The 24,694-nt window shown below is 38.3% G+C and overlaps 1 protein-coding gene across 4 annotated transcripts in view; it reads right to left on the minus strand.

Moving 5' to 3' along the window:
- LAMA2 (laminin subunit alpha 2) overlaps nt 1–24,694 on the minus strand; it is a 346,441-nt gene that overhangs the window by 23,085 nt on the left and 298,662 nt on the right. For 3 of the 4 annotated variants that reach the window (XM_058420096.1, XM_058420095.1, XM_040060645.2), the window contains 9 exons: nt 23,559–23,713; nt 21,737–21,880; nt 20,707–20,840; nt 15,749–15,908; nt 13,133–13,257; nt 12,403–12,565; nt 7,463–7,607; nt 5,525–5,663; nt 1,137–1,257 (listed from right to left, as the gene is read on the minus strand). In XM_058420096.1, coding sequence (XP_058276079.1) covers nt 1,137–1,257; nt 5,525–5,663; nt 7,463–7,607; nt 12,403–12,565; nt 13,133–13,257; nt 15,749–15,908; nt 20,707–20,840; nt 21,737–21,880; nt 23,559–23,713 — 1,286 coding nt within the window. Of the gene's footprint in view, nt 1–1,136; nt 1,258–1,303; nt 3,808–5,524; nt 5,664–7,462; nt 7,608–12,402; nt 12,566–13,132; nt 13,258–15,748; nt 15,909–20,706; nt 20,841–21,736; nt 21,881–23,558; nt 23,714–24,694 lie in introns of those variants that run through there. The other variant, XM_058420097.1, reaches the window with a different exon arrangement.

Here is a 24,694-nt window from a genome sequence, read left to right on the forward strand (position 1 = left end):
ATTTAAAAAGCATTTGAACAATCTGCTTGTTTACAATATAGCTTTACCACAAACTTGAAAATAAGGATCCCATAACAAATCTAGTCTAATATCTCATCTGAGAGTCCTACTGTTGTGTGCTTTTTGCTCTGATGAAGGCCAAAGGTACAATGGATAAACACACCAAAACAGGGCCTTTGTCTTTTCTTTGGCCCGGCCAAGTCCCATTTGCTGTTCAAGGTCAGTTTTAATGTTTTGTAGAAAAAAAATATTTGGAGAGCATCGAATTAACAACAACTGTTTGGATTTTCTGTAATGGTATCTGATATGGAATATCAGATATATGGTATATATGGTATCTGAAGGTTATCTTCCATCTGCTTAAAAACTGTCTTAAATAGTAGAGGTTTCCAGGGAAGAAATACAAACTAGTTATTGGGACACAAATGTCAGTGGAAGTATTTTTTTATATAAAAAGACTTTTCCACGGAAAATTACGAAATTCTCTCCCAAATTTCAGATCAGATTCCTTGAATTCTATATGTACTGAAACGCTGTCAATTGCAAGCAGAAACAACGGAAAATAGTTGCATTTAAAGCTAAAATAACAACACCAATTTTGCACATTCTTAGTGATCAGTAAGAAATGTGCCTTCCAGCTCATTGGTAGTTCATGACAGCAAGTATTCATACCTGGGGTTTTATGTAGTAAATGACTCAATATACACATACATATACATAGACACAGACATAGACATGACTTTATAATAATATTAAATTAAAAAAAAAATCCTTGGGTTATATGTGCATCAGGTTTTTTTAGCTTTGTCAGTGCTCATCTTCATTAATGTCAATAATTAACATTTTAGTCAGCTGAAACAAAGCTAAGTCACTGCTAATCAGTTCAGAAAATCCTACTGTTTAGGGATAAGGGTATCACGAGTGGCCAGGGATACTCTCCAAGAAGTCAGGATCTGAAAAACTGGTTTACTTGCTGATCAGATTTATTCATCTTTCTCTCTCTTAAATGTAACTGTTTGGATTGTAAGGTTAGATTACTGTCTAAGGAACATACAATATTCAGTCAATCTACTATGCCATAAAATCAGAAAACGTTTATAAACATTAAGGCCAAAATACTTGGAAATCAGACTAACCTCTAGTGTGCATCCTTTGGTTAGACCAACAAAGTCAGGACTGCTCAATATGTTATAAGGTGTCCTTGAAATTTCAATGTCTTTGAGGCAACCTGTGTATTTCTCTAAGTTCACTTCAGGCCTAAAAAACATTTAGAAGTACAATGTGTTATCAAAAATAGGGTTTAGGGAGAACAGTCAGCCAGACACACATACGTACACTTTCAGATGCACAGATGCTTGACTTTTATTTTTATTTTAACTACACACATTCGCTCAAATACATGTTTCCTTCTACAATCTATCAGCACACATTGCACTCTGCCTTGCATCACTCAGAGGTCTAACAAGAGGTTCATCTCATCTCCCATCGACAACAGTCCCCTTCTCAATTCTTTCTTTCTTTTCTTCAAGGGTTTTTTTGTTGGTTGTTTTGTTATTTGTATTTTTCCTTTGGTAAATAGAGCTATCACCTTTGGTATTGAAATGCAGTGAGCTATGAAATAAGGAAATTGTTTCTCCTTAGGCAAAGCACAAAGATGCAAGCTAGGAAATCATAACAGTAAGTAGCGACCTTAACTGGAAGACATTTTTTGTTCCTCTTTTTGCATGCTAGATCCAATGAAAGAACTTTAGCAGTGTACGAGTATACAAAAAAAGCTTTTACCAACACACTTCAGGAATGCAATCAGGTGGACCGACATTTATTTTATATTTCCAGTATCTTTCTTATGAAAACTACTCCATATTTTCTTAGGACACAGCAATACATCTGACTTTTTCAGATAGTTAAACAAAACAAAGCACTTGGGCTTGTTACTGAATGTAACTATCCATCCAGAACAGGAAAATATTCTAATGGCATTCAAGTTCCATGTTTGACTCCTCAGCTGGCTGATGAGAGGAAATGAGAAACTCCTTGAAAGTAACACCAAAGTGATCATGTTTGATTGCAAAAGTATGATTTTCCAGGCCCGGGTACACAAGAGTGAGACCATAACTGCTGGTAAAATCTGAACCAGGCATGCCAGAAGAAAAGCCTTGTAAAGTCACTTCAGAAAAAAAGCCGCCATTGATACCATGGACAGTAAACCCAAAAATAATAAAACAAAAACCAAAAACCCAATAAACAAACAAACAAACACTATTTAATTCACTATTCACTAAAAAATATTACCCATGAGTGTTTACTAGAATATCTGAATAGTATGAACAGCTCAAAGAGAGAAAAAAATAATTTGGGAAATAAATAATGGGTTAAAACTGGGGTGGGGAAGGGGGGAAGCGACAAACACTTCAGTTCCCTGGAAGGAAAGAAAAAATTTTAAAGAATGTTAATTGTAGTATAAAACCATTTTACACAGATACCATTCAGCTGCGTGTTTTGGCACCGAAAGCCATTCTTTGCATTATAGCCAACTGAGCAAGCATGATGTATTCTCTAGCAAATTAGTACTCTCTGCATAAGTTAAAGCAAGCATCTGGTTTACTAAAATGATCCATATGCTGCTTTATTTACAGTCAAGTAGCTATGTTCACCTTTCATTTTTCATTTTTATTTCCTAGGTCTTCTCCAGTTCCTTTATGGATTTATCTTCCCAGCAGAAAACCAGTTTTCTGTTATTACTGTCACTGGTGCCCATAATCTTTGCCATCCAGAAACCATTCTTGCTACTACCCTTTCCAGTCTGTCCAGTGACAGACTGTCCTCATCCTGCCCTGTTACAAACAGTTGCTGTTATAATTCCCAACCCATATCACAGAATCACAGAATGGATGAGGCTGGAAGGGAGCACCGTGGGTTGTCTGGTTCAACCTCTTTGCAAGCACTGAACACTTCCTTGATGTTTTCTTAAGACTTCTTTTTCCCTTTCCAAAATGCACCAAACAAGGTCACAGTTCACTAAGATATTGCATAATTCTTGGCTTGGTTTTGGGGTATTTTTGTTAGTTCTTTTTTTGCCAAGATAGGCCAGCTTGGAGGGAAAACAAACAGAAATTTCTGGAGCTTGAGAGGAAACAATCTTCCTGAGGTTCAGGGCAGGAGTGTGGGGGTGAAGCTGTATTTTTTGAATTCAAGCCAGGAATTAGGCTGCAAAACACAGTGAAGATCAGTTCATATCTGAGCATACCAAAGCAAAAGCAACGGATACAAATAGCTGCAAACTGAAAACGCAGTCAGAAATAGGTGACCTCCTCTCTCTTCCCCTCATACTCCTGTTCTTGACATGAGGAGCGGCAAATTTCACAAAAAATCTCCACCTCGCTTTCGTGCTCTCCTCAGTAACTACTTCACTGCTTCTGAGCACGGCGCTTCCCACCTCACATGGGACTACACTGCTCCTACAGCCCAGAGGTCTGAGCCAAAGTCAGCTGGCTGGAGCTTCGCTTCCGAGGCACTGCAGTGCCACAAGCAGCACACAGCTGAAGTAAGCAGCTGCGTGAGGAAAGCAGAAGTTGCTTGTGTAGGTGTGTGCACAGCGTGGAACGTGCCGGTGGTGAGCCCTCGGGAGCAGCTTTGCTGGCTGTGGCAGGAGCAGCTCTGAACCAGGAGCTTTGGCGCAGCAGCTGCTCTAAACACTGCCCATGCTGCTGCTGCTGCTGTGGTGCCACCCGTGCTTTCAAGCTGCACTGTATCTAGACACATGCAAGTCATGCGAATAAATCTGATTGTTTTTACCTTGCTTTCATACTGGGGTGAAAAGGAAAGACAAAAAAAAAAAAAAAAAAAAAAAGAAGAAGAAAGAAACAAACAACATGGCATTAATTCTAGCAAATGGTACTTCTTGCATTATTGTTGTGTGATGCATATTAGCAAGGTTCAGCCATTCCACAGTGAAGCAGGTGTACATCATTTACAAACAACATAGAATAAAAGGTGAGATTCTTTGAATGCTATCAGGCTATAACAATTAACAGGTTTACTCCACAAACAGTTACCTTAAAATGTAACACATCAGAGGGTTTTTATAACTTGATACTATACTTGGTTAAGAACAAAAGCAAACCATGTAAAACAATTTGGCAGAACTGCCCCGATCTGATAATTACAAAGTCATGGATACCTCAGTGTCTATTGTTTGCAGTAGTTCAGCTTTGCCCTCATCCCCCTTTCACTACTTTTGATTCTAATTTACCATAATATTAATCTTGCCTCAGGCACTGACAAATCATAGCTTTAGGCAGAACGGTTACCACAGGTCAAAGTAGCTGTGGTACACTGATTTTCTGGGCAGCCACAAAGGAAATGGAAGATAATTGCTCTGGACGTTTTGTTATGCACTGGTGTGATTTCACAATTACATAATATAGTGTTCTATTTCGTGACTAAAATAGATCTTAGATCTTTTTATTGCTGGGTAATTTGACATCAGAGGTCAATGATTATCCTAATAAATTAACAAATATGTCCATTCTTTCAGTGGCAGAAGACTCTGTAGATTGAACACGACAGTTCCTTGTGCACAAGACCACTTCAAGGCTTTCATTATGCCACGTAGTTAAAGCTGACGTAGATTAATGGGCCTGTTTCTGTGTTGTTCATCTGTTCATTATAGCACAGAATTCTCTTGTTCTTGTCACTGCAAAACTGCTGAATATTCATTTAAATTTTAAGTAAGTTTTTTTGTCTATTTAAAGCCATGAAAGAAAGTCACTAAATTCAAGTATCTATTATCCCATTTCTTCAGTTTATTTACGCTGAAGTTAACATTCATGAATATTGCTATGCAATATTTAACAAATAATTACTAGGAATTTTATATTTGTGTAGGAAATTCAGGATCAGACTTCTGAAGGGAAAATATTTCATTCTTCTACATTAAATATATGAAGAGTAATGTATCATATACTTTAAGTCCTGAATACAGGAGGAACTTTATCTAAGGACACCCGGAACTAAAATCTACAAATAATTTAAAATTATACCTAAGCAAAATATGTTAATACATATTTAAAGTATACTGACACTGATTATGAAAAAAACCATGGATATCCATTAAGCAGTAATCCCATGTGGAATAGTCTGTAGGTCCGTTTCTCTACTCCTGCACAAAATAAACACTTGTCCTTAATTTTGTGAAGGTATTGAGCCAGTTCTTTGAATCTGCATAAATTCTATGCATCAAATAAACAAATACTTAAAAAGTCAACTACATCCTTGTTCTTGCACAGAATCAGAAAGATGTACTGTGCTGCAAGTGTCATTTCCACTGTACCTGCGTAAGGTGAGCTGTGTGAAATACAAATTGCAAATAAAGCACTATTCTGCTGTGGCATTCCCAGGGTACACCAGGGAATTCACCATTCACTTACTGCAAATGAACTTGAGAAATAAATGCAGAGAATAAGATTACATTGCATTTACATCCCCTTACCAAGACGAAAGAAATTGGTTTAAGCCACGTTACCTTAGATTTCTCAGGGTTGGTAATCCCCCGAAATATATTTTCTCGTGCCCTTTTAAGTTGAGTCCAAAGTGGCTGCCTGTAGAAGTTGCTGCTATGGTCTCTTCTTCATTGGTGTCTATGTCTACAATTGATATGTTGGCTAAAAGACATTTGAGATTAGTTACAAAATATCTGTCATGAAAATTATGTCTTAATGTAAGAAACCAACAGAAAAATATTTGGAGGGTTAGCATGAAAAGGAAGAAGCAAGGAGGGCTGTATTTTGCAATTAAGATACTGGATTTCCACATTATCAATTACAGGCAGGGGAAGAAAGCTGCACTTCCCTCTGTTTCCATAACAACCTGGAAAGCTATAGCAATTCTGTACACTTTATTTTTATGTATCCTCTAAACCTATTTCAATTTGGTGCCTTCTTTGTGTCACTGTAATTTGGAGCTAACACCTCAGGACATAGTCATGACAAGAGATCATTTTCCATTTAGTTTGTGATCTCAGTCCAAAGATTACCTCTTGAACAGGATTTTTTAGTGTAAAAGTTTGTTAAGCACTGTTGTTATGTGTCTTAAGAGATTGGTGACCAGTCACTCTCAACCACTTTCAAACCCAAAGCAGTCACTGTCATGTCCAATCTCAGTCTGGAATCAGCGATGTGCTACATACAACCATCCTATTTAGGTGCTTGTTCTATGTATATTTTTAATGTATGGATTAATACAGAATATAAAGTTCAATAAAAGAAATTAGACTCAGTACAAAATGCTGAGCAGGCCCCAAGATATACAGAGATGAAAAGAAAGGATTTCTTTCCTTCCTTCCTCAAGAACTTAATAGACAGACTTTCTGCTACACCTTACCAAAACCAGATTAATTTTCCTTTCATTTCTATACATGTATCTTCTTTATGATTCAAACAAGATGTTTGAATGCCATTGATAAATTACAGTTACATGACATTGTATTTTATATTAATACGTCCTGGGTTAAGCATGAAACATGACAACTGGCTAGCAATAAGACATTCCTCCTCTAAAGGTGCAGCAAAACTGCAAGTGAGATCACTAAATCACCGTCTCAACTCCCAGGTCTTCTTCAGCCGAATGACAAGGAAGAGGTACTGTGTGAGGTGTGAAGGCCAGGTAGAGAGCTGGCACTGCAGGGGGCAGAGGCAGAGGAATGTGGGAACGTGTTTAGGGGCTTGTGGTGACTCTGAAGATTCAGAATGCAGTAAAAATTCAAACTGCAAAAGCACACAGTATGTCACAGTTGCCAGAAATAAAACTAATTTGGCTCAGCTAAGATTCTACCAGCCCTATAACCAGACTACAAAACAAAGGAAGGTTTTTGCCAGAATGATAACCAGTTGTCTTTGTGATCTTATCAAATTCCACCACTTCACATTTTGTGCCAGCAACACTTTAAAGAGTTAGAACTTCTGGAGATGTTCCCAGTTGTTTCCATGCAGATTCAGCTCACGACACAATGCACATCATTAGGAAAGATTAAGTGGTCTAGTTGGATACTGTACTATCATTACAGTCACTGCTTTTTTAGGTACTTTGGTATATGCTGAGCATGAAAGGACAGTACGGCATAAAAGCTATTGCTGTCCTATCAAAAATCACGTGTGTTTCATGATTTGGAACAACATCAGGGAACTGATGAAAAGACTTCTTTTTTCCCCAGTCAGAAGAATTTTAGCATGCAATTTATGACTGTATAAAAAAATTATACCTGAAGAATAGGCTACCTGTTCATAAAGCGGTGTTTGACAGTGCAATCCCTCACACACAACTCAACACACCTATAATCTAAACAAAAGAAGCTGCTAAATCACCAGAACTTATAATTCCCACAGCATCTTGCCTGTGATTAGATGGTTATGTGTGCTGCACAGATAACTGGAAAAGTCGTGGTGCTGACACCACTGGAACTTACCTTGCTTTTGAATTCTTGACAGGGTGAAAGATTTCCATTTACCATCATTATGATTTTGGTTGCTGATAACCGAAGCTGTACCTGAACCCAGATCGTAGCTGACTTTTATACGCCCACCACTGAGTTCTACACTCATGAAATCCTTCTGTTAATGAAAAGAGTTAGATACACCATTATGATTCTTGTCCATTTTGCTAAGAGGCATAAGACATTAAACAATTTTTAATCCTGGGTGACTACTGACAACACTTTTCAAGATTTAAAAAAATCCCGCAACTTATGCATTTACTACCCAGGACTCTCATGTACGATTGTCTGATGCCAAGCTCTTTTCTCCCCTTATATTCTATTTTGGCTTGCTAATTTAGTTGGAATTTTGCTGGCATCTTAGTTGGAGTTTTGATGGGATAGCTGCACTTTTATTTTAGATTGAAGATAAAAATGGATGTTATAATTACCTGAAACTAATACTCAGCTTTTTGTACTATAATTAGTGTATGTATTGCATATCTCAGCTAGATTTAAACTTGCAAGGTAGAAAACAAAAATAGTGAATATGGTAATGTTTTACCAGATTTCCAGAGAGTAATCTATGGAAGCAACAGAGTAACAGAGAGATGGAGACATAGAGAGCTATGAATGCTCTTATTATTATCAACCACTGACTCCAGAATCTAAGCAGCAACTGGAGATGGCTGACTGGAGCAGCAATGTATGCTGCACTGTCTCCAGGAAAAGAGCTGGCAGGATACAAAAAGCAAAAGAAATAGCCAGAGAACCAGACAGCATGAAAGCCATTAGGTAAGTAATGGTGGAACTGTGACCCAGGAAGTAAATGTACCAGAGAAACTTTTATTATTATTTTGCTCATGGCCAGGTCCACCTCTTCTCAGAGTAAAAGTGAACAAACTCAATATTCTAGATGCTTAGGCTTGTCTATCTGTGCATCATTACAAAAGGCATCCCCCAAGTTTTTATGCAGTGGGACAGTATCATAAGAGACAAAATATACCAGGGACCAGTTACATGTGTTTTTGAAATTTCAATTTTTTTTTTTTTTTTTGTAGAAAAATATGTAAGTCAACAATAATTATATAAAATAATCTAAAATAATGGCATTAACTATACTTTCAATATTCAATTATAAAAGTTCATTAGAAAAGCCAAATAAATATTTCATTATCATAATAAAATTCAAGCTTTTGCTATAGTCAGTCAGGAGGAGCACCCTTCTCCTTGAAAATTCCAGCTATTTTTGATAATTATTTCCATAATACAGGAATCTGAAATGAGACTGATTTACACAAACACAGTTTTTGCAAAATAGCAAGTGCTCAGTTAATCTTCAAGACATCATTGAAAACTACTGTACATAATTTCTGCCCCATATGAAAAGTATAAGGGAAAGACTCTGTTCTCCATCTGTCACGGAAATCAATCTGGATCAGAGATGTCAAAGATGTGTTATTCAGATCTGGACAGGTGTCTTTATAAATAATTTCTCCCTGTTATCCACACACATCTGATACTGTGTGTGAATAAAATCATCAAACAACTTTCAAACTAATGTTTCTGTTCTCTGTTTTAGCAGTAAGAGACACCATTTGTAGATATTGGAGAAACACAATCACTATTACAACTTATTTGTTGCACCAGTCCCACTTTAAACCCACTCAATAAAACATAAACATTTTCCTTATATAAGCAGAATTTCTATATAAGACTCATCTTGTCCCCTGCCATCACACTGTGATTTTTTAAACTAAAAACAGACAAACACAACTGAAAATGTTCACACACACGGCCATCTGGGATAAAGGAAAATGCAGCTAAGGTGCATGTATACCAATGCACGCAGCATGGGTAACAAACAGGCAGAGCTAGAGGCCATGGTGCATCAGCGGAACTATGATATTGTTGTCATCACAGAAACGTGGTGGGATGACTCACATAGTTGGAGCACTGCGCTAGATGGCTACAAGCTCTTCAGAAGAGATAGAAAAGGGAGAAGAGGTGGAGGGGTAGCCCTTTATATTAGGGGAGTTTTGGATGTCATAGGTATTGAAACTAATGATGACGAAGTAGAGTCCCTATGGGTAAAAATTAAGGGGAAAGCCAACAAGGCTGACATCCTCCTGGGAGTCTGCTATCGTCCACCCAATCAGGATGAAGAGGTGGACAACTTATTTTATAAGCAACTGAACAAAGCTTCAGGATCATCAGCCCTTGTTCTTGTAGGTGACTTCAACCTACCAGACATCTGCTGGGAACTTAATACAGCAGAAAAACAGCAATCTAGAAAGTTTTTAGAGTGTGTGGAGGATAACTTTTTGTCACAACTGGTGAGCAAGCCCACCAGGGGAGGGACTATGTTAGACCTATTGTTCACAAATAGAGATGGACTGGTGGGTGATGTGGAGGTTGGAGGCCGCTTGGGGCACAGTGATCATGAAATTACAGAATTCTCGATAATTGGTGAAATAAGGAGAAATATCAATAAGATCTCTACACTGGACTTCCGGAGGGCAGACTTTGGCCTATTTAAGAGACTTATTCAGAGAGTTCCTTGGGAAACAGTCCTTGAAAACAAAGGAGTCCAGGAGAGATGGGTGTGCTTCAAGACGGAAATCTTGAGGGCACAGGAACAGACTGTCCCTGTGTGCCGAAAGATGAGTCTACGAGGCAAATGTCCAGTCTGGATGAGCAATGAGGTTTTGAAGGAACTTAGAAATAAAAAAAAGATGTATCATCTTTTTAAGGCGGGACTGATTTCTCAGGAAGTATTTAAGGGAGCTGCTAGGGCATGTAGAAAAAAAATCAGGGAGGCCAAAGCCCAGTTTGAACTTAACTTGGCAACTTCTGTTAAAAACAATAAAAAAACTTTTTACAAATATATCAGTGATAAAAGGAAGGGTATAACCAACCTCAGTTCCTTATTGGATGAGGCAGGCAACTTAGTAACTAAAGATGAGGAAAAAGCGGAAATGCTTAATGCCTTCTTTGCCTCAGTCTTTATTGGTAGGACAGCTTATCCTCAAGACAACTGTCCTCAGGGGTTGGTAGGTGGTGCCAGGGATCAGAATGGTCCTCTTGTTATCCAAGAGGAGGCAGTCAGAGAACTGCTGGGACACTTGGATATTTATAAATCAATGGGACCAGATGGGATCCACCCTAGGGTGATGAGGGAGCTGGCAGATGAGCTTGCGAAGCCGCTCTCCATCATTTATCAGGAGTCGTGGCTCACTGGCGAGGTTCCAGGCGATTGGAAACTGGCCAATGTGACACCCATTTACAAAAAAGGTAGGAAGGAGGATCCTGGTAATTACAGACCAGTCAGCCTGACCTCAGTACCAGGTAAGATAATGGAGCAGTTCATACTGAGTGCTATCACACAGCACTTACAAGATGGCCAGGGTATCAGACCCAGTCAACATGGGTTTACAAAGGGTAGGTCATGTCTGACCAACCTGGTCTCTTCTATGACCAGGTAACTCACCTGGTGGATGCAGGAAAGGCTGTGGATGTTGTCTATTTAGACTTCAGGAAGGCCTTTGATACTGTCTCCCACAGCATACTCCTAGATAAGCTGGCAGCCCACGGCTTGGACAGGAGCACTCTGTGCTGTGTTAGGAACTGGCTGGATGGCCGGGCCCAGAGAGTGATGGTGAATGATGCAGCATCCAGCTGGCGACCAGTCACCAGTGGTGTCCCTCAGGGGTCTGTATTGGGACCAGTTCTATTTAATATTTTTATAGACGACATGGATGAGGGCACTGAGTCCTTCATTAGTAAATTTGCAGACGACACTAAGCTGGGAGCTTGTGTTGATCCATTGGAAGGGAGGAGGGCTCTGCAGAGAGACCTAGATCGGTTGGATGAATGGGCAGAGTCCAACAGCATGAAGTTTAATAAGTCTAAGTGTCGAGTTCTACATTTTGGCCACAAAAATCCCCTACAGCGTTACAGGCTGGGGACAGTGTGGCTGGACAATGTTCAGGCGGAAAGGGACCTGGGGGTGCTGGTCGACAGCTGGTTGGATATGAGCCAGCAATGTACCTTGGTGGCCAAGAGGTCAATGGCATCCTGGCCTGCATTAGGAATTGTGTGACCAGCAGGAGTAGGGAGGACATTCTTCCCCTGTACTCGGCACTGGTGAGACCACATCTTGAGTACTGTGTCCAGTTCTGGGCCCCTCAGTTTAGGAAGGATATTGAGATGCTTGAGCGTGTCCAGAGGAGGGCAACGAGGCTGGTGAGGGGCTTGGAACACAAGCCCTATGAGGAACGTTTGAAGGAGCTGGGGTTGTTTAGTCTGGAGAAGAGGAGGCTTAGAGGTGACCTTATTACTCTCTACAACTTCCTGAAGGGAGGTTGTAGACAGGTGGGGGTCCGTCTCTTCCACCGGGCAGCAACAGACAGAACAAGGGGACACAGTCTCAAGCTACGTCAGGGAAGGTACAGGTTAGATATTAGGAAAAAAATTTTCAATGAAAGAATAATAAAGCACTGGAATTGTCTTCCCAGGGAGGTGGTGGAGTCACCATCTCTGGATGTGTTTAAAAAAAGACTGGACATGGCACTTAGTGCTATAGTCTAGTTGAGGTGTTAAGGCATAGGTTGGACTTGATGATCTTAGAGGTCTCTTCCAACCTCATTATTCTGTGATTCTGTGATTCTGTGAATTAATAATTTCAGAAAAGCTGGATTCCTCCCCAGAGTAACATAATGATCCCCATTCATTCCCCCTAAACATTAGGTAGCCAGCCTCCATACTGTAACACTGTCTTCAGTTGGCCAGCAGTGAAGCATCATACCAGGCAACATCACACCAGGGTAGTGGTACCTTAAATTACTAATTGTTTTCATGATCTGATGAATTTAGTGACTGCAAACATGGCGTGAAACCTGCAAGGAGCGTAGAGGTTAGCTGGCTGTTCTTACCAAGTCATCAGTAGCGAGATACATCAGCAGAGAATTTGATGAGAAGGTCCTGAACTTGAACATGACTGTGGAAATATTAGGGTTCCAGCGGATTGGACGGCTCACCATGGCATAGCCATCACCATCAAACTGCACCGTTCCTTCACCATCTGCCACCTGTGGGCTGAAAAAGAACAATTCCAACCATTTTCTTCTGCCATGTGAAGTTAAAATAAAAAGTGCAGGGCTAGGGAAATGTGGGCACAGCTTCCTGAACTTGGTTCGATGTCTTTTCAAACCTCCCACTGACAGGAATGGGATTTCCCATTCTATTTTGAGAATGCAAATGCCTTTCTTTTGTGGGGTCTCTGCTCACTACCCTGGTGGCTGTGAAAGCCACCCTTGAGGCACAAAAGAAATGCAGGCACCCACACCACAGATGTCCACGAGCCAGACTCAGTTCACTGTGGTTCTCATGCTCTCTCATGCTTTGACTGTTTCTGGTTGCTGGTTGTCAGGAGCCTTTCTATCACAGCCCTGTCACACCAGCTCAGTTCTGGTAACTCACTGACCACACTTACAACCCAGACTGGCTGCTTCCCCCCTTGCCGCAATTGCAACCTAACTTCTGTTGCATACGTGTTGGAATTTGACGGCTGCTGTGGAAATTCCTGCTACTTACCACCAAATGTAACATCACTGCACACATGTTCCGTAAAGAAGCACGAGAAACAGTCAGTGCTCAACCTACCTGACAGCACACCCTTTGCAGTCGCCTTCAATATCCCTGAAATTCCAGAGTCCTATGGGTTTGCTGTCTAGAAAGGTTTCACCCATGCAGCCAGTGAAGGTGGTGACCCTTACAGCATCTGACTTCTGCAACAGAGAACGCAAACGTCCTTAGAATTGAATTTAAAGTGATCCACTGCATCTGAAAACATAGAAGCAGTAAAAAACAAAACAAAACAAAACAAACAAACAAACAAACAAACAAAAAACCAACAACATAAAAAATTCCATATAAAATCATAAAAAAGCCCCCATAAGACATTTTGAAATATTTAAAATATCAAGAGTATTATTTAATCTGACAAGGCCTCCTATAGAACAACTGATCAGTGAAAATGTGAACTGAACTTTGTATCAGACCAAACGGGAAAGACCATTTAGATTTGAGACTCTTGGGAAGGCCTAGGGAGAACAAGTCCTAAAGAACAAGGAGCTGCTTTGGCTTCCATCATCAGTTCTCCTGGCTGTTCAGAGAGCTGGCTGCTCTCACCTGTTCAAGGCCTGGCTGGGTTTTCATTTCAGACTTTCAAGAAAGGACTCTGAGCAATCTTGCCCACAGTACAATAAGCAAAGTGTTTCTCTTGTAATGCTTGAAACCCTGGAAACTGAGCAGACTGTCCAGGCTAAAAGACAGACTGAGAACTCAATGGTTACACCTGTAAAGTTCATGCTGAATTTTGGATTAAAAAAATAGTGCAGAGGGCAAAGCAATTAAAACACACCTCCCATCAGAACTCATTAAGTTAAGGTCATGCACACAGAGTAATGCTCATTAGAACATAACATGGTACCATGGTGAAGGTAGTAATAGTTGACAGTACACAGAGTACTCTACTAAAAAATTATCCTTCTAAAAATACCCTGATTCATTTAAATTCCAGTTCATCAATATGAGCTGATTAAAAATCTATACACTTAGCTATTTGAGATAGACAAGCACCTGCTGTTTTTACAGCAATTACAAATATTAAGATTATGCAAGAGAACATGGAGAAGAGCAATTTGAAAATACTCAAGGAAAAGTATGACTCAAAGATTTAATGTGCTACTGATATTTCCCAGGGTAAATGGATAGGTTTTAATTAGCGACAAGTATGATCTTAATGTCGCTTCTAAGAAATTCATGACTCCTAAGTATCATAGTCTTCTACAAGTCAGATGAAAGATGTTTTTAAAAAATGAAAATGAACTTTCATTTTGAATACGCTGCAGAAGTGCATGCAGAAAGGGATGTGGACAAAACCGTAGGACAAATCTAAAGCATTTCAAACCCCAATAATATGAAAAAGCAGATTTCTGAGTCAGCAGCCGAAGATGCCAGTAACCTTGACTGAACATCCAAAGAGCTGCACAGTTTTAGAAAAGTCTTGGTTAAGGTCTTCATTTTGTGAGCCTTACAACTGTACTATATGATGACAGAAATTCCTAAAACCCTGAAGTTATATTTTAATTCAGTTTTTGAACTGAATTTGACAAATCTGACAGTGTTTAAAACTATACATTGCAAATATACCAACCATACCAAACTTAAAATAGACTGCCTTCCTACTGCTGCCCTTGTCTTTATTTTCTTTATTGGAGAAAAAAAGAATTCAGGAAGATTTCCCTGACTAAAATGAAAAAAAATAGAGAGTTCTTCAGAATATATTTGGACAACCCTTACTAAGATTGAAAACAGCTCTTTTGACATCAAGTTTTGCACTTCCATTTTTCTGCATGCTGTGTTATTTTAACACTTTAGGATCTATACAAACTTGAGAGTAAAAAAAGTTAGTTCACTATTTGGGAAAGTCTAAATTTTAGCTTCATTTCAAATGCTAAGATGTTGATCAGGAACAGAATAGTTAATTTAAATTGTTTTGTAAAGAATGCCATTAGAAAATAAGTCTTAATTAGCTTTTACTGGAAAATAATTTAAGATTTCCATTTATTCTATTCGGCATACATCTTCTATCCATCCCATGAAGCTTAGTAAGGTAGAAAATGTCACCAGAAAAATCAACAGACAGAAGAGAAAATTGATTAGGAATATGATGTAGATATCTGTAGGGGAACAGGGAGGGAAACTGGAACAAAAGAAGAAGAATAGAGAAGAAAATAAAACAGTAACACCAAAAGCAGATTGCAAAAGACAAAGAGATACTGCGGATACGTGACAAAGGAAAAACCCCAAATGCAAAGGGAAAATATTCTCTTATATATATTGTTAGGAGACCAGAAATGTACGGAAACAGAAATGAGTTCCTGTCACTCGGGAAGTGAAAGCCCATCAGGGCAGCAGTGTGTCCAAGGTAAAGCATCCATCCATCCATCAGGAATGAGTTGTTTGGGCTAAATGCAGCCAGCTACAGGGCTTCTGATTAGAAGGTAACATCGTGGGCAGTGAAATCTCAAATCTGTGCACCTCTGTCTAGGCAAATCCCAATAACCTTTCAAAAGCGCAAGCGCACTACTTGCAATTGAAACACTTATTACAATCACACCAGCATATTAAAATTTCTTATTTCTGTTTTAAGCAGTAACAAAATTTGTCCACACAAATGACCAGGCAACACAGTAACACCAGAAATGGCATTACCTTAATTTTTTCTGTTAAACCACCAACAAAGAGCACAGCATTAACATCCACATCCAGAATGGTATATCCAGGAGGGGAGACAGCACTGAATGTGGCTGGGACGATGCTGGCTTTAGGACCATCCAGAGCTCGCACAGATATTGTGCCGTTTTTCCCAGTCCTAGAGATTTAAAAAAAATAATTTAAGCATACAAAGACAGTTACACCAAACATAGAAAACTATTTTAAATGGTTCCTTTTAACAGAAGCACCCTTAACTGACCTGATTATGCTTCGTTTTGATACAAATGAACAGACATTTATGCCTGCATAAGCTAAACATGTAACCACAGAACCAGACCTTTTCCTCACCTGAATGTCCTTTTTGAACAAAATTCACTGTACACACGACATGGACTTGGATTGACTAAAACAAAGAATGTTTATTAGATGATATTTGAACTGAAGTGAGGTGATAAAGCACATCAGTTTCTTTCACTGTGAGAAACAGAATTTGCATTTCCTGCAGTGGAGTTGTCAGGCTGTTTTTCAAACAGGTACAAACCCCATTATATTCAAGAATATTACTTCATTGTCCTTTACAAATCACATCAAATATTGATGGCAACACAACAGCAATGGACTTTGCCATTTATTAACAGTTTCTGCATCAGTTTGTTTTCTACTCCTTTGATTATATTAACTGGCATGGAAGGAGTTTGCTGACATATTTTTACAACAGAAGGAACACACTGTGGACAGATATGACTCCTGAATCCTCCTTCTGAAACTTCTTATAGATGGGTCTCACATTTACCAGTTTGCAGCCACCTGGGACTGCTGGTATATGATTGAAAGTGGCTCCCTCAGTAGTCTTGGGTGAATTCCATCTCCATGGGCTTGTGTGGGTCTAAGGTGCAACTGGTTTACTGCAGAAGGTTTACTGATGTGACGCCCTTTAAGGGGTAAAAGTAATAATTCTTGAAAAACTAAAAGTTGCTAGAAACTTTTTTTAAACCACTGAAATGTTATGCTTTCTGAAAGAAAGTTACTGGCACTTCCAGTCTATATTGTGCTTAAATCAGGATTAGTTTAAAAATACTGCAGTGCAATAATGCAAAAGTCACTGAGCAGACTGACACTTTTTAGGGTGTCTAATAATTCACAAATCGTATGGATGTCTTTCATCTTCAAACAGACTGTAATGCTCACAATGGAGTCTCTTCTATAAATAATTCTCTCTTATTTAGAGAGGACAATGGAGCTTGAAGAAAGATCTTGGCTAACTTGACAGCAAAAAGATATTGCTACCCTGTGCATGACAAGTTATCAGGTTGGAAGATATTGTTCTAGTGATAATCAATTCTGTAAAACTGGAGTATTACAGGGGATGTATCAGCACTATGTGGTGGATATGCAAAATGACACTGAAAGGACACTAAATTGGGAGAAGCTGGCAACTTCCTCGAGGGCAGACAGGCCCTGCAGAAAGACCTCGACAAACTAGAGAGATGGGCAATCACCAACCATACTAAATTAAAAGAGTGCAAATGCCGGAATCTGCACCTGGGATGGAGTCGTGTGAATAGACTGCAGAATGAGAGCAGCCCCATGGGAAGGGACCTGGGGGTCCTGGTCAATGGCAAGCTGAGCATGAGTCATTGTGCCCAGGCAGCCAGGAGAGCCAGTACTGTCCTGGGGTAAATCAGGCACAGCATCACCATCTGGGCAAGGGAGGGGATTGTCCTGCTCTGCTCTGAGCTGGGGCGGCCTCACCACCAGTGCTGGGGGCAGCTTTGGGAGACACAATATAAAAAAAGACATTAAAGTATTAGAGAAAGTCCAAAGCAAGAACGGTGAAGAGTCTGGAGGCTAAGTCTTATGAAGGGCAGCTGAGGTCTCTTGGTCTGTTCAGCCTGGAGTGGAGGAAACCGAGGAGAGACCTCATTGCCGACTTCAGCATCCTCCTGAGGGGAAATGGAGGGGCAGTTACTGATCTCTACTCCTGTGATCAGTGACAGGATTTGAGAGAACAGCATGAAGCTGAGTTGGGGGAGGTTTAGGTAGGATATCAGAAAAAATTTTCCATACAGAGGGTGGCTGAGCCCTGGACCAGGCTCCCCATGGAACTGGTCACAACGCCAAGATTGCCTGAATTCAAGAAGTGTTTGGACAATGCTGTCAGGTAGATGGTGTATCTCCTGTGGGTGTGCTGTGTAGGGCCAGGAGCTGGGCTTGATGATCCTGATGGGTGCCTCCAACTCAGCATATTCTACAGTTCTATGAAAAATTTGTGTAATGACATGCATTGTTTGTCCCAAAGGAGAGGCATCATAAAAATGAGACAACTTTAGCAAGTCATCAGCATTAAATTATAAACTACCACGTAGCACACTCTTACTCCTTGAAAGCACAGAAAATCTTCACTGAAAAGCATGGCTTATATTTGCTGCAGTACTTTAAAACAGAATTCTTGCTGAACTAAAGTGTATATGTCTGCAGTGAACTTGTGATTCATGCATCCTTTGTCCTCAAAAGAAGGGCACTGCTTAAACTCTGTCACTAACAATCAAAACAATGGCAATACTTAAATCACTGCTGATTAAAATCACAACTAATCAGGTCCTGCTCCTAATTGAGGCCTGCTGAAGTTAAGTAACACTGATCTAGTAAGTCTCAAAAATATTCTCCCATCCATATGACTGTCTCACAAAATTGACATTATTTGCATGTCGTAAACCTGCTTTAAATCATTTTGTCACATACTGTTATGCCAGATTTTCCTTTGTTAATTGGCACTTGGATTGATTGCAGTTCTTGATGTCAATCAGATTTGCTTCTGTAAGCAGGTAAGTAACTTTTAAGTGACATTTGCTAAACTCCTGTACCATCAAAGTATACAGAATTTCTTTAGAAAGTCCTATGGGAATAAACAAATTTTACTTCAATTTCACTAAAAAAATTCAAGGTATTCCCATTTTAATGTCTGAATATACAATAAAATGCAAAGGATCGGTATGCTTTAAATAAAAAAGTCAATGAAAATTAAAAATGTTCCTCGAAAAGTGATGCAGTAATTAACAATTTAGTCTGACTCACTGGAAATTGGGGTGCATGCATATGTCGACCATCTCTGATCTTTATTCAATAGTCAGATTTTTCACATTTAGATTTCATTTAGAATGCTAAGTGAACTTGAGAATTTTCTAACCTCTGTGCCACAACATCTTTTGAAGGTCCTTTGGGGTTCTTAGGCATGGCTATAAACCTGTGGTGGATTTAACACCATACCATTATTATTGTCAATCCTTGTCACCACTGAAAACAACAGCTAAATTCAGTAAGGCCAGAACTTCATCTTATGTCCTCATGCTAAGCAGAAGCCCTGTTCCAGCTGCTCAGGCAATTCTGTCAAGCTGAAAAAGTCTGTGACTAGAATTGAGCGGAAATTTGGAGAAAATGTGTGAGGGAATGAAATGCATAAAAACTCTACAAGAGGTTAGGAAGGGAGCTAGAGTAGAACTATCAAATGGACTAAAATGTTCAGAGTTGAAGACTCTTCCATAGGGTTAGTGATTTGTGAGGCCTGCCTTAAGAATACAAAATCACTCCCAAGCTCTTCATCTTAATCCCACAAATCCAGCCAATGCCTCTGCAATGTAATTCGCCTAAACACTGCTCTGTGCTTTTGATTTGTGCAGCCGTAATCATTCTAAATTGCTGATCCAGCACTTTGTTAGAAACTAATGGTATGCACATCCCATATATCCAGAACAATCAGCTAATAGGTAATGGGCTTTTGTAGGATGTGTGAATTTTATACCATGTTCTGGCTACATATTCTGCTGAAGCAGCTTTCCTGTAAATGAAACCCTGGCATTACTGTGTCATGAAGCTGCTTTGGTATGCATAAAATGAACTGGTGAAGATTTCAACAGTTTGATTGTACCCTAGTTTGTATTTTCATAACAGTAAGGTTTCATTAAGCCAGCTTCTGGAGACTGTACTACAATTCTATTTAATTTTCTGCTCTGAATGGCTGATTTCTGTGATTTCATTAAATTATTTAAACTGAATGCCATTTCCTCCTCTGGGAGCTATGCACATTACCAGAATTAGAGTGGTTTGTTTTCTTTCTCCTTCATTCTCTCATTTTCTAACTATATTATCCATTCTATGTTTAATACTATGTGAAATTAACTGTAATGATGCAGGAGAAATTACTCAGCTTTGTATCAAATTACGATACAGCTGATGTTATCTAAATTACTAAGATCTATTCAAGATAAAGGTTTTAGAGTTATGCAATCTTTATGCTGTGATTACTAGATCATATGCCACGTGCTTGCTATTTGAATGGAAAATACAAGCTTCAACTAACAAATCAGGGATTTCATATTTATGGATTTATGTATCTATATTTCTAAAGTTAAAAAGGTATTAAATAAAATTACAAAATATATTTTAAATTTCAGAATATCTCCTCCTTGAATTTTCATGAACTGTATCTTTCATAAATATTTCCAGTTTGATGAGACATTTTGCCGATGGGAATGGCATTCTGAGTAAGAATCAAGATACTGCTGTGTGACAGACCATTCACTTGCAGTACTGTATCGAGGCCAGATATTCAGAAAAGCTGCTCCTCTTTAAAATTCAAGGAGAAAAAAATAGTAGTTATTAGAGTGCCAAAACCTTTAACTGATTTTAAAAGTAAGCTAGTTGAAGTAGACAATCAATAGAGTGATAGATAAACAAAAGGGAATAAATATAAGAAGTCACAGACTGTTGATGCTAGAGGGGAAAGATGTGATTAAAGTAAATTCTTGACTGAGAACAACTGACATTTCAATAGTAACTGTAATGCATACACTTTTGGTACTAAGGGATGCAGGTTCAAAACCTTTTGTCAAACTAGACTAGAATTACTCATAGTAGCCTTTTTTTTCTAAAATCTTGTAAGTGAAATATTTACTCACCTAGAGGCTTCAATCCTGTACCAAAACCCATCATCAATAGTCAGATCTGGATACTCTATCCGTCCAACTCCAGATCCCACGTCCCACAGGAAGCTCACCTTGCCTTTGCGCATCTCTATGGCCAAGAAGTCAGTCTACGTGCAAAACATGAAAATAGAAGTGAACTCATTCTTTCATTAAGGAAGTTTTCCAGAACTTTTCACATTTCAGAAGATCTAATGAGGCATCAGAAACCCACATGTAGACAGTAGAGAATAAACATTAATTCTCACATTATTCTAAAACGACACTCTCTTTTTCCTGTTTTTACTGCTTCAAACAAGGAATCTTAAGCTAAAGACAGCAAATTATTTCTCTCAGTGATGTGCAGCAAATGACTGCCAGACTTACAGAATGTTAATATTGCAGCCATCAATAGAAGGATTTAACTCAGAGGAACACTCTGAAACATCTATTGGATGGCAGAAAGATATCAAGATACATGATGCCATCTAGTTTTTTCATTTTGTATTAGGTAAATAAAATATACGTTGGAAATGTTGGAAAATAGGATACTTTTCCCATTTACTGAATTATTATTGGTTATTCTAGAAGTCTGTCTGCTATAAGTCTCATGGGAAACTGAATAATTCACCATTATTATGCTTGAGATTGCAGTCTTGACTTAAAATTACAATAAATAGGAGCTCTGACATATGCAATATGATTAGCTACTCCATTCCCTAGGGAAAACCCACAACCAACTCCAAAATTACTCTGGTCGCATTGTGAATTTTAAAGCTCTTAATGTAATTCCTGTACAAGCCTACTATTTCATATCTAGTGAAAACAGAGATATATGTAAAAAATTTGGTGGTCATATTTTAGAAATCTCTGTATCACCAAAGATAGTAAATGTCTAGATTATTTTAGATCTTCTACTGCTGCTTTGAAACCTCTCGGTGAAAAAAACCCTTTCTCATCTTTTTTATTTGTCAGTCGTCTGATTTGACCGAGCAACTCTGACATGAAAGGCATGAGACACACTCACAAACTTGGCACTTCCAAGGTAAAAAAGCAGATTGTCAGCAACTACAGTCTTCACATTGACAATGACGGTGTTATATGTTCCCTTCTTTATTTCTGGTCTGTATGTGCGAATACAATTGCCTCCAGAGGATACGGACACTTTGATCTTCAAAAAAAGCATAACAGAAAGAATTCAGTTCACTGCTTATTATTCCAAAATTAACCATAGATGCTTCCAAATAATTTTAAGACTATTATATGGTTTTTCCTTCACATTTTTCTGTTACATGTACCAGGGAGTTGCTTGGATATGCGAAGAAGGTAAAAACTGAATTTTCTTTCTGGGATTGTTTAGTGAAAGGAAATAAAATCCCCTTTTGGAATTCACATTTAAAGGATGAACTGTGTAAATTAAAAATAGCTAGGAGATGTACTGTTCTAGTGCAAGTAACAGTGGCATTCTAGCAGTACAGATAGTCTGTAAGTAGAATATGCAGCTAAGAAAATAAACAACATTCCTGAAGGAATTACTACATATTGCTGTTGGGTAGTCATAATTATCTATTTTTCCTTCATAATACCTTTGATTATGCCAATTTAAGACACCTTTTCACAATTATTTTTAAACCAACCGTTATGTCTATCAATGCTTTTACATAGTCCCTAATGGAGTTGGCATTCATAACTAAGTTTTATTTCCCCAGCTGAGTGACACATGTGTTTGGATCCATGTATTGGTTTCTTCAGGCTCTGAGCACAGATAAAAACACTTTACTGTTTGCTTTCATAATGTCAGCACAGACATAATGACAGTACAACGGTGTTTCAATCCCAGCAAGACACATTTATGCATTAGAGGAAATGTCCATAATGGTACCACCTTATGCTTATGGCAAACTCTGCTAAAAAAGAGATCCATTATAGGACCAAAATCCTAATTTCCTTATCTCAGAAATGCTGAGCAGTTAAGTACTTCAAAGCCCTAAGACAGAAAATGAATGTAACAAAACATATCATTACTCTAGCCTGTCGTTCTGTTCTGTGCAGCTTTCATCACATACATGGGGAAAACTTTTCACCAGTATCCTACTATTTATCCTAATACTTCTTTCCCAGTATCCTATTATTATGTTTATTATTTTTTAAACTATTTTTAAACCATTTTTGAGGAAGATTTCTCAAGTACCATCTACAAGATTCTTTTTCCTTTGCTATTTAAGTCACAAGCTGAATAATCTCAGTATTATCCAGATGATCCTAGAGTTTACAATATTACTGAACCAGGGAGATGGATTCCAGACTCACTAAATGGACTAGAACTATATTCTCAAGTTCAAGTCTTAAGTGCTGCTACTGGATAGAGAAAAAACAAAAATATGGGAAAAGCAGATATACTCAGCAATTTCAGTGAGTCTGAGATGGTGTCATTCTTGAGTAATGTAAGTTCTATGAAATGAAAGCAAGGGCTTAATATCAGTGTTGAAGCAGAAAAATACATTTTGTTTTCACAACAAATCAATGATATTGTGACTCTTCTGCTGCACTACCACCTACAATACTTCTTAAAAATAACTTTTTGAGATCCATTCCTACAGACGTTATTCATTTAACAAGCACGTTTTAAATGAAGAAACAAGACACACAGTGAAAATCATCAGAATAGTCTCTTTTTTCTCTGAGAAATTATACTCCATTATTTGCTCTCTTTACGCATGTTTAGAATTAGGAAGGATTCACACTGTAGAAAAGAAATAAAAAGTAGAAAATAGAATCCCATCAATACTCAAAAGGTCAACTTTGTTTTTCTTTGTTTTTTTCTTTTTTTTTTGAGAAATGGGACTTACCGAGTTGGCTTGCTTCCGAGCTTGGTTTATCAGCTCTTTTATCTGAGAAATATTTTTCCCTAAGTTATCCTGGAGTTCTCTGATTGGCTTGATTTTATCTAGCAGACGATCTGCTTCCTTTTCTAGGTTTTTAATACTGGAATCTGCATCAGCAACTTCATAAGAAAAACAAGGCAGAGCTTTAGAGAATAGTGTCAGAGACTGATTATACATTGCAATAATAAAATCCAAGAAAATTCTGTATACACAACGCTCAGGAGATTGTATATGTGACTATAAGGTACACACAGGCAAGGAAGCTACCTGAATTTCAGAATGTTTAGAATCAAGTTAAAGTAGCAATAGCAGCAAACGCTGATGTTAAAGCAGGATTTTGAAGATGTAAGTGTGCTTTAGGTCAGGATGATAATTATGGAAAACATTTCCTCTAGGAAAATACATTTATGAATGAAATATTTGCTTTCTTTAAAAAAATCCCCCAATTTTGAAGAATAACGCTGGATTAATGAAAACTGGTTGGTTTCCATAAGTAATTTCTGAAATTACTGGGTTAAAATTAACCTGAAATTAATTATTGAACTAACTATAATGGGCACAAATACAAAAAGGTTTTATTCTGGTCGCAAGCTGAAAATTCTGAGTGCGCTGAAAAAAGATTTAAAAACAGTGACAGTAGACTGCAAACTATTTTCTTTTTTTAATTTTTATAATTTTACCATGATATTTTTTCCTGTCTTTTTCTTGAAGGCACAAATTCCTTTTTTGCCCCCCAACATACAACGGGTGAATAATACCCTCTCTTGGACAACTCATCAGCAGATATAAAGATTGCAACCCTTGGTTTGCATGAAGGTGTGGGTTTTTGTGGATGACACTGAAAGGGACAAACATGCATTTACCAGAAAGATGCATATTATATGAAAATAATAGTAATAATAATAGCAATAAAAATAATGCTTAGATAAAGCATGAAAAACTGCATAGCTAATATTTTGACCCAAACACTCATACCAAAACTTTCAAGATGCTTCTTAAGGTTTCATGTAAGTTGAACTAGCTACCAAGTCACTTTGTCTCAAAGTTTTCAAAAAGTAACTACTTAGCTATTTCAATGAATATGAAACATAGAGGACCAT

The sequence above is a fragment of the Hirundo rustica genome, chromosome 3, assembly GCF_015227805.2.
Source record: "Hirundo rustica isolate bHirRus1 chromosome 3, bHirRus1.pri.v3, whole genome shotgun sequence".
In the NCBI taxonomy this organism is placed as follows: domain Eukaryota; kingdom Metazoa; phylum Chordata; class Aves; order Passeriformes; family Hirundinidae; genus Hirundo; species Hirundo rustica.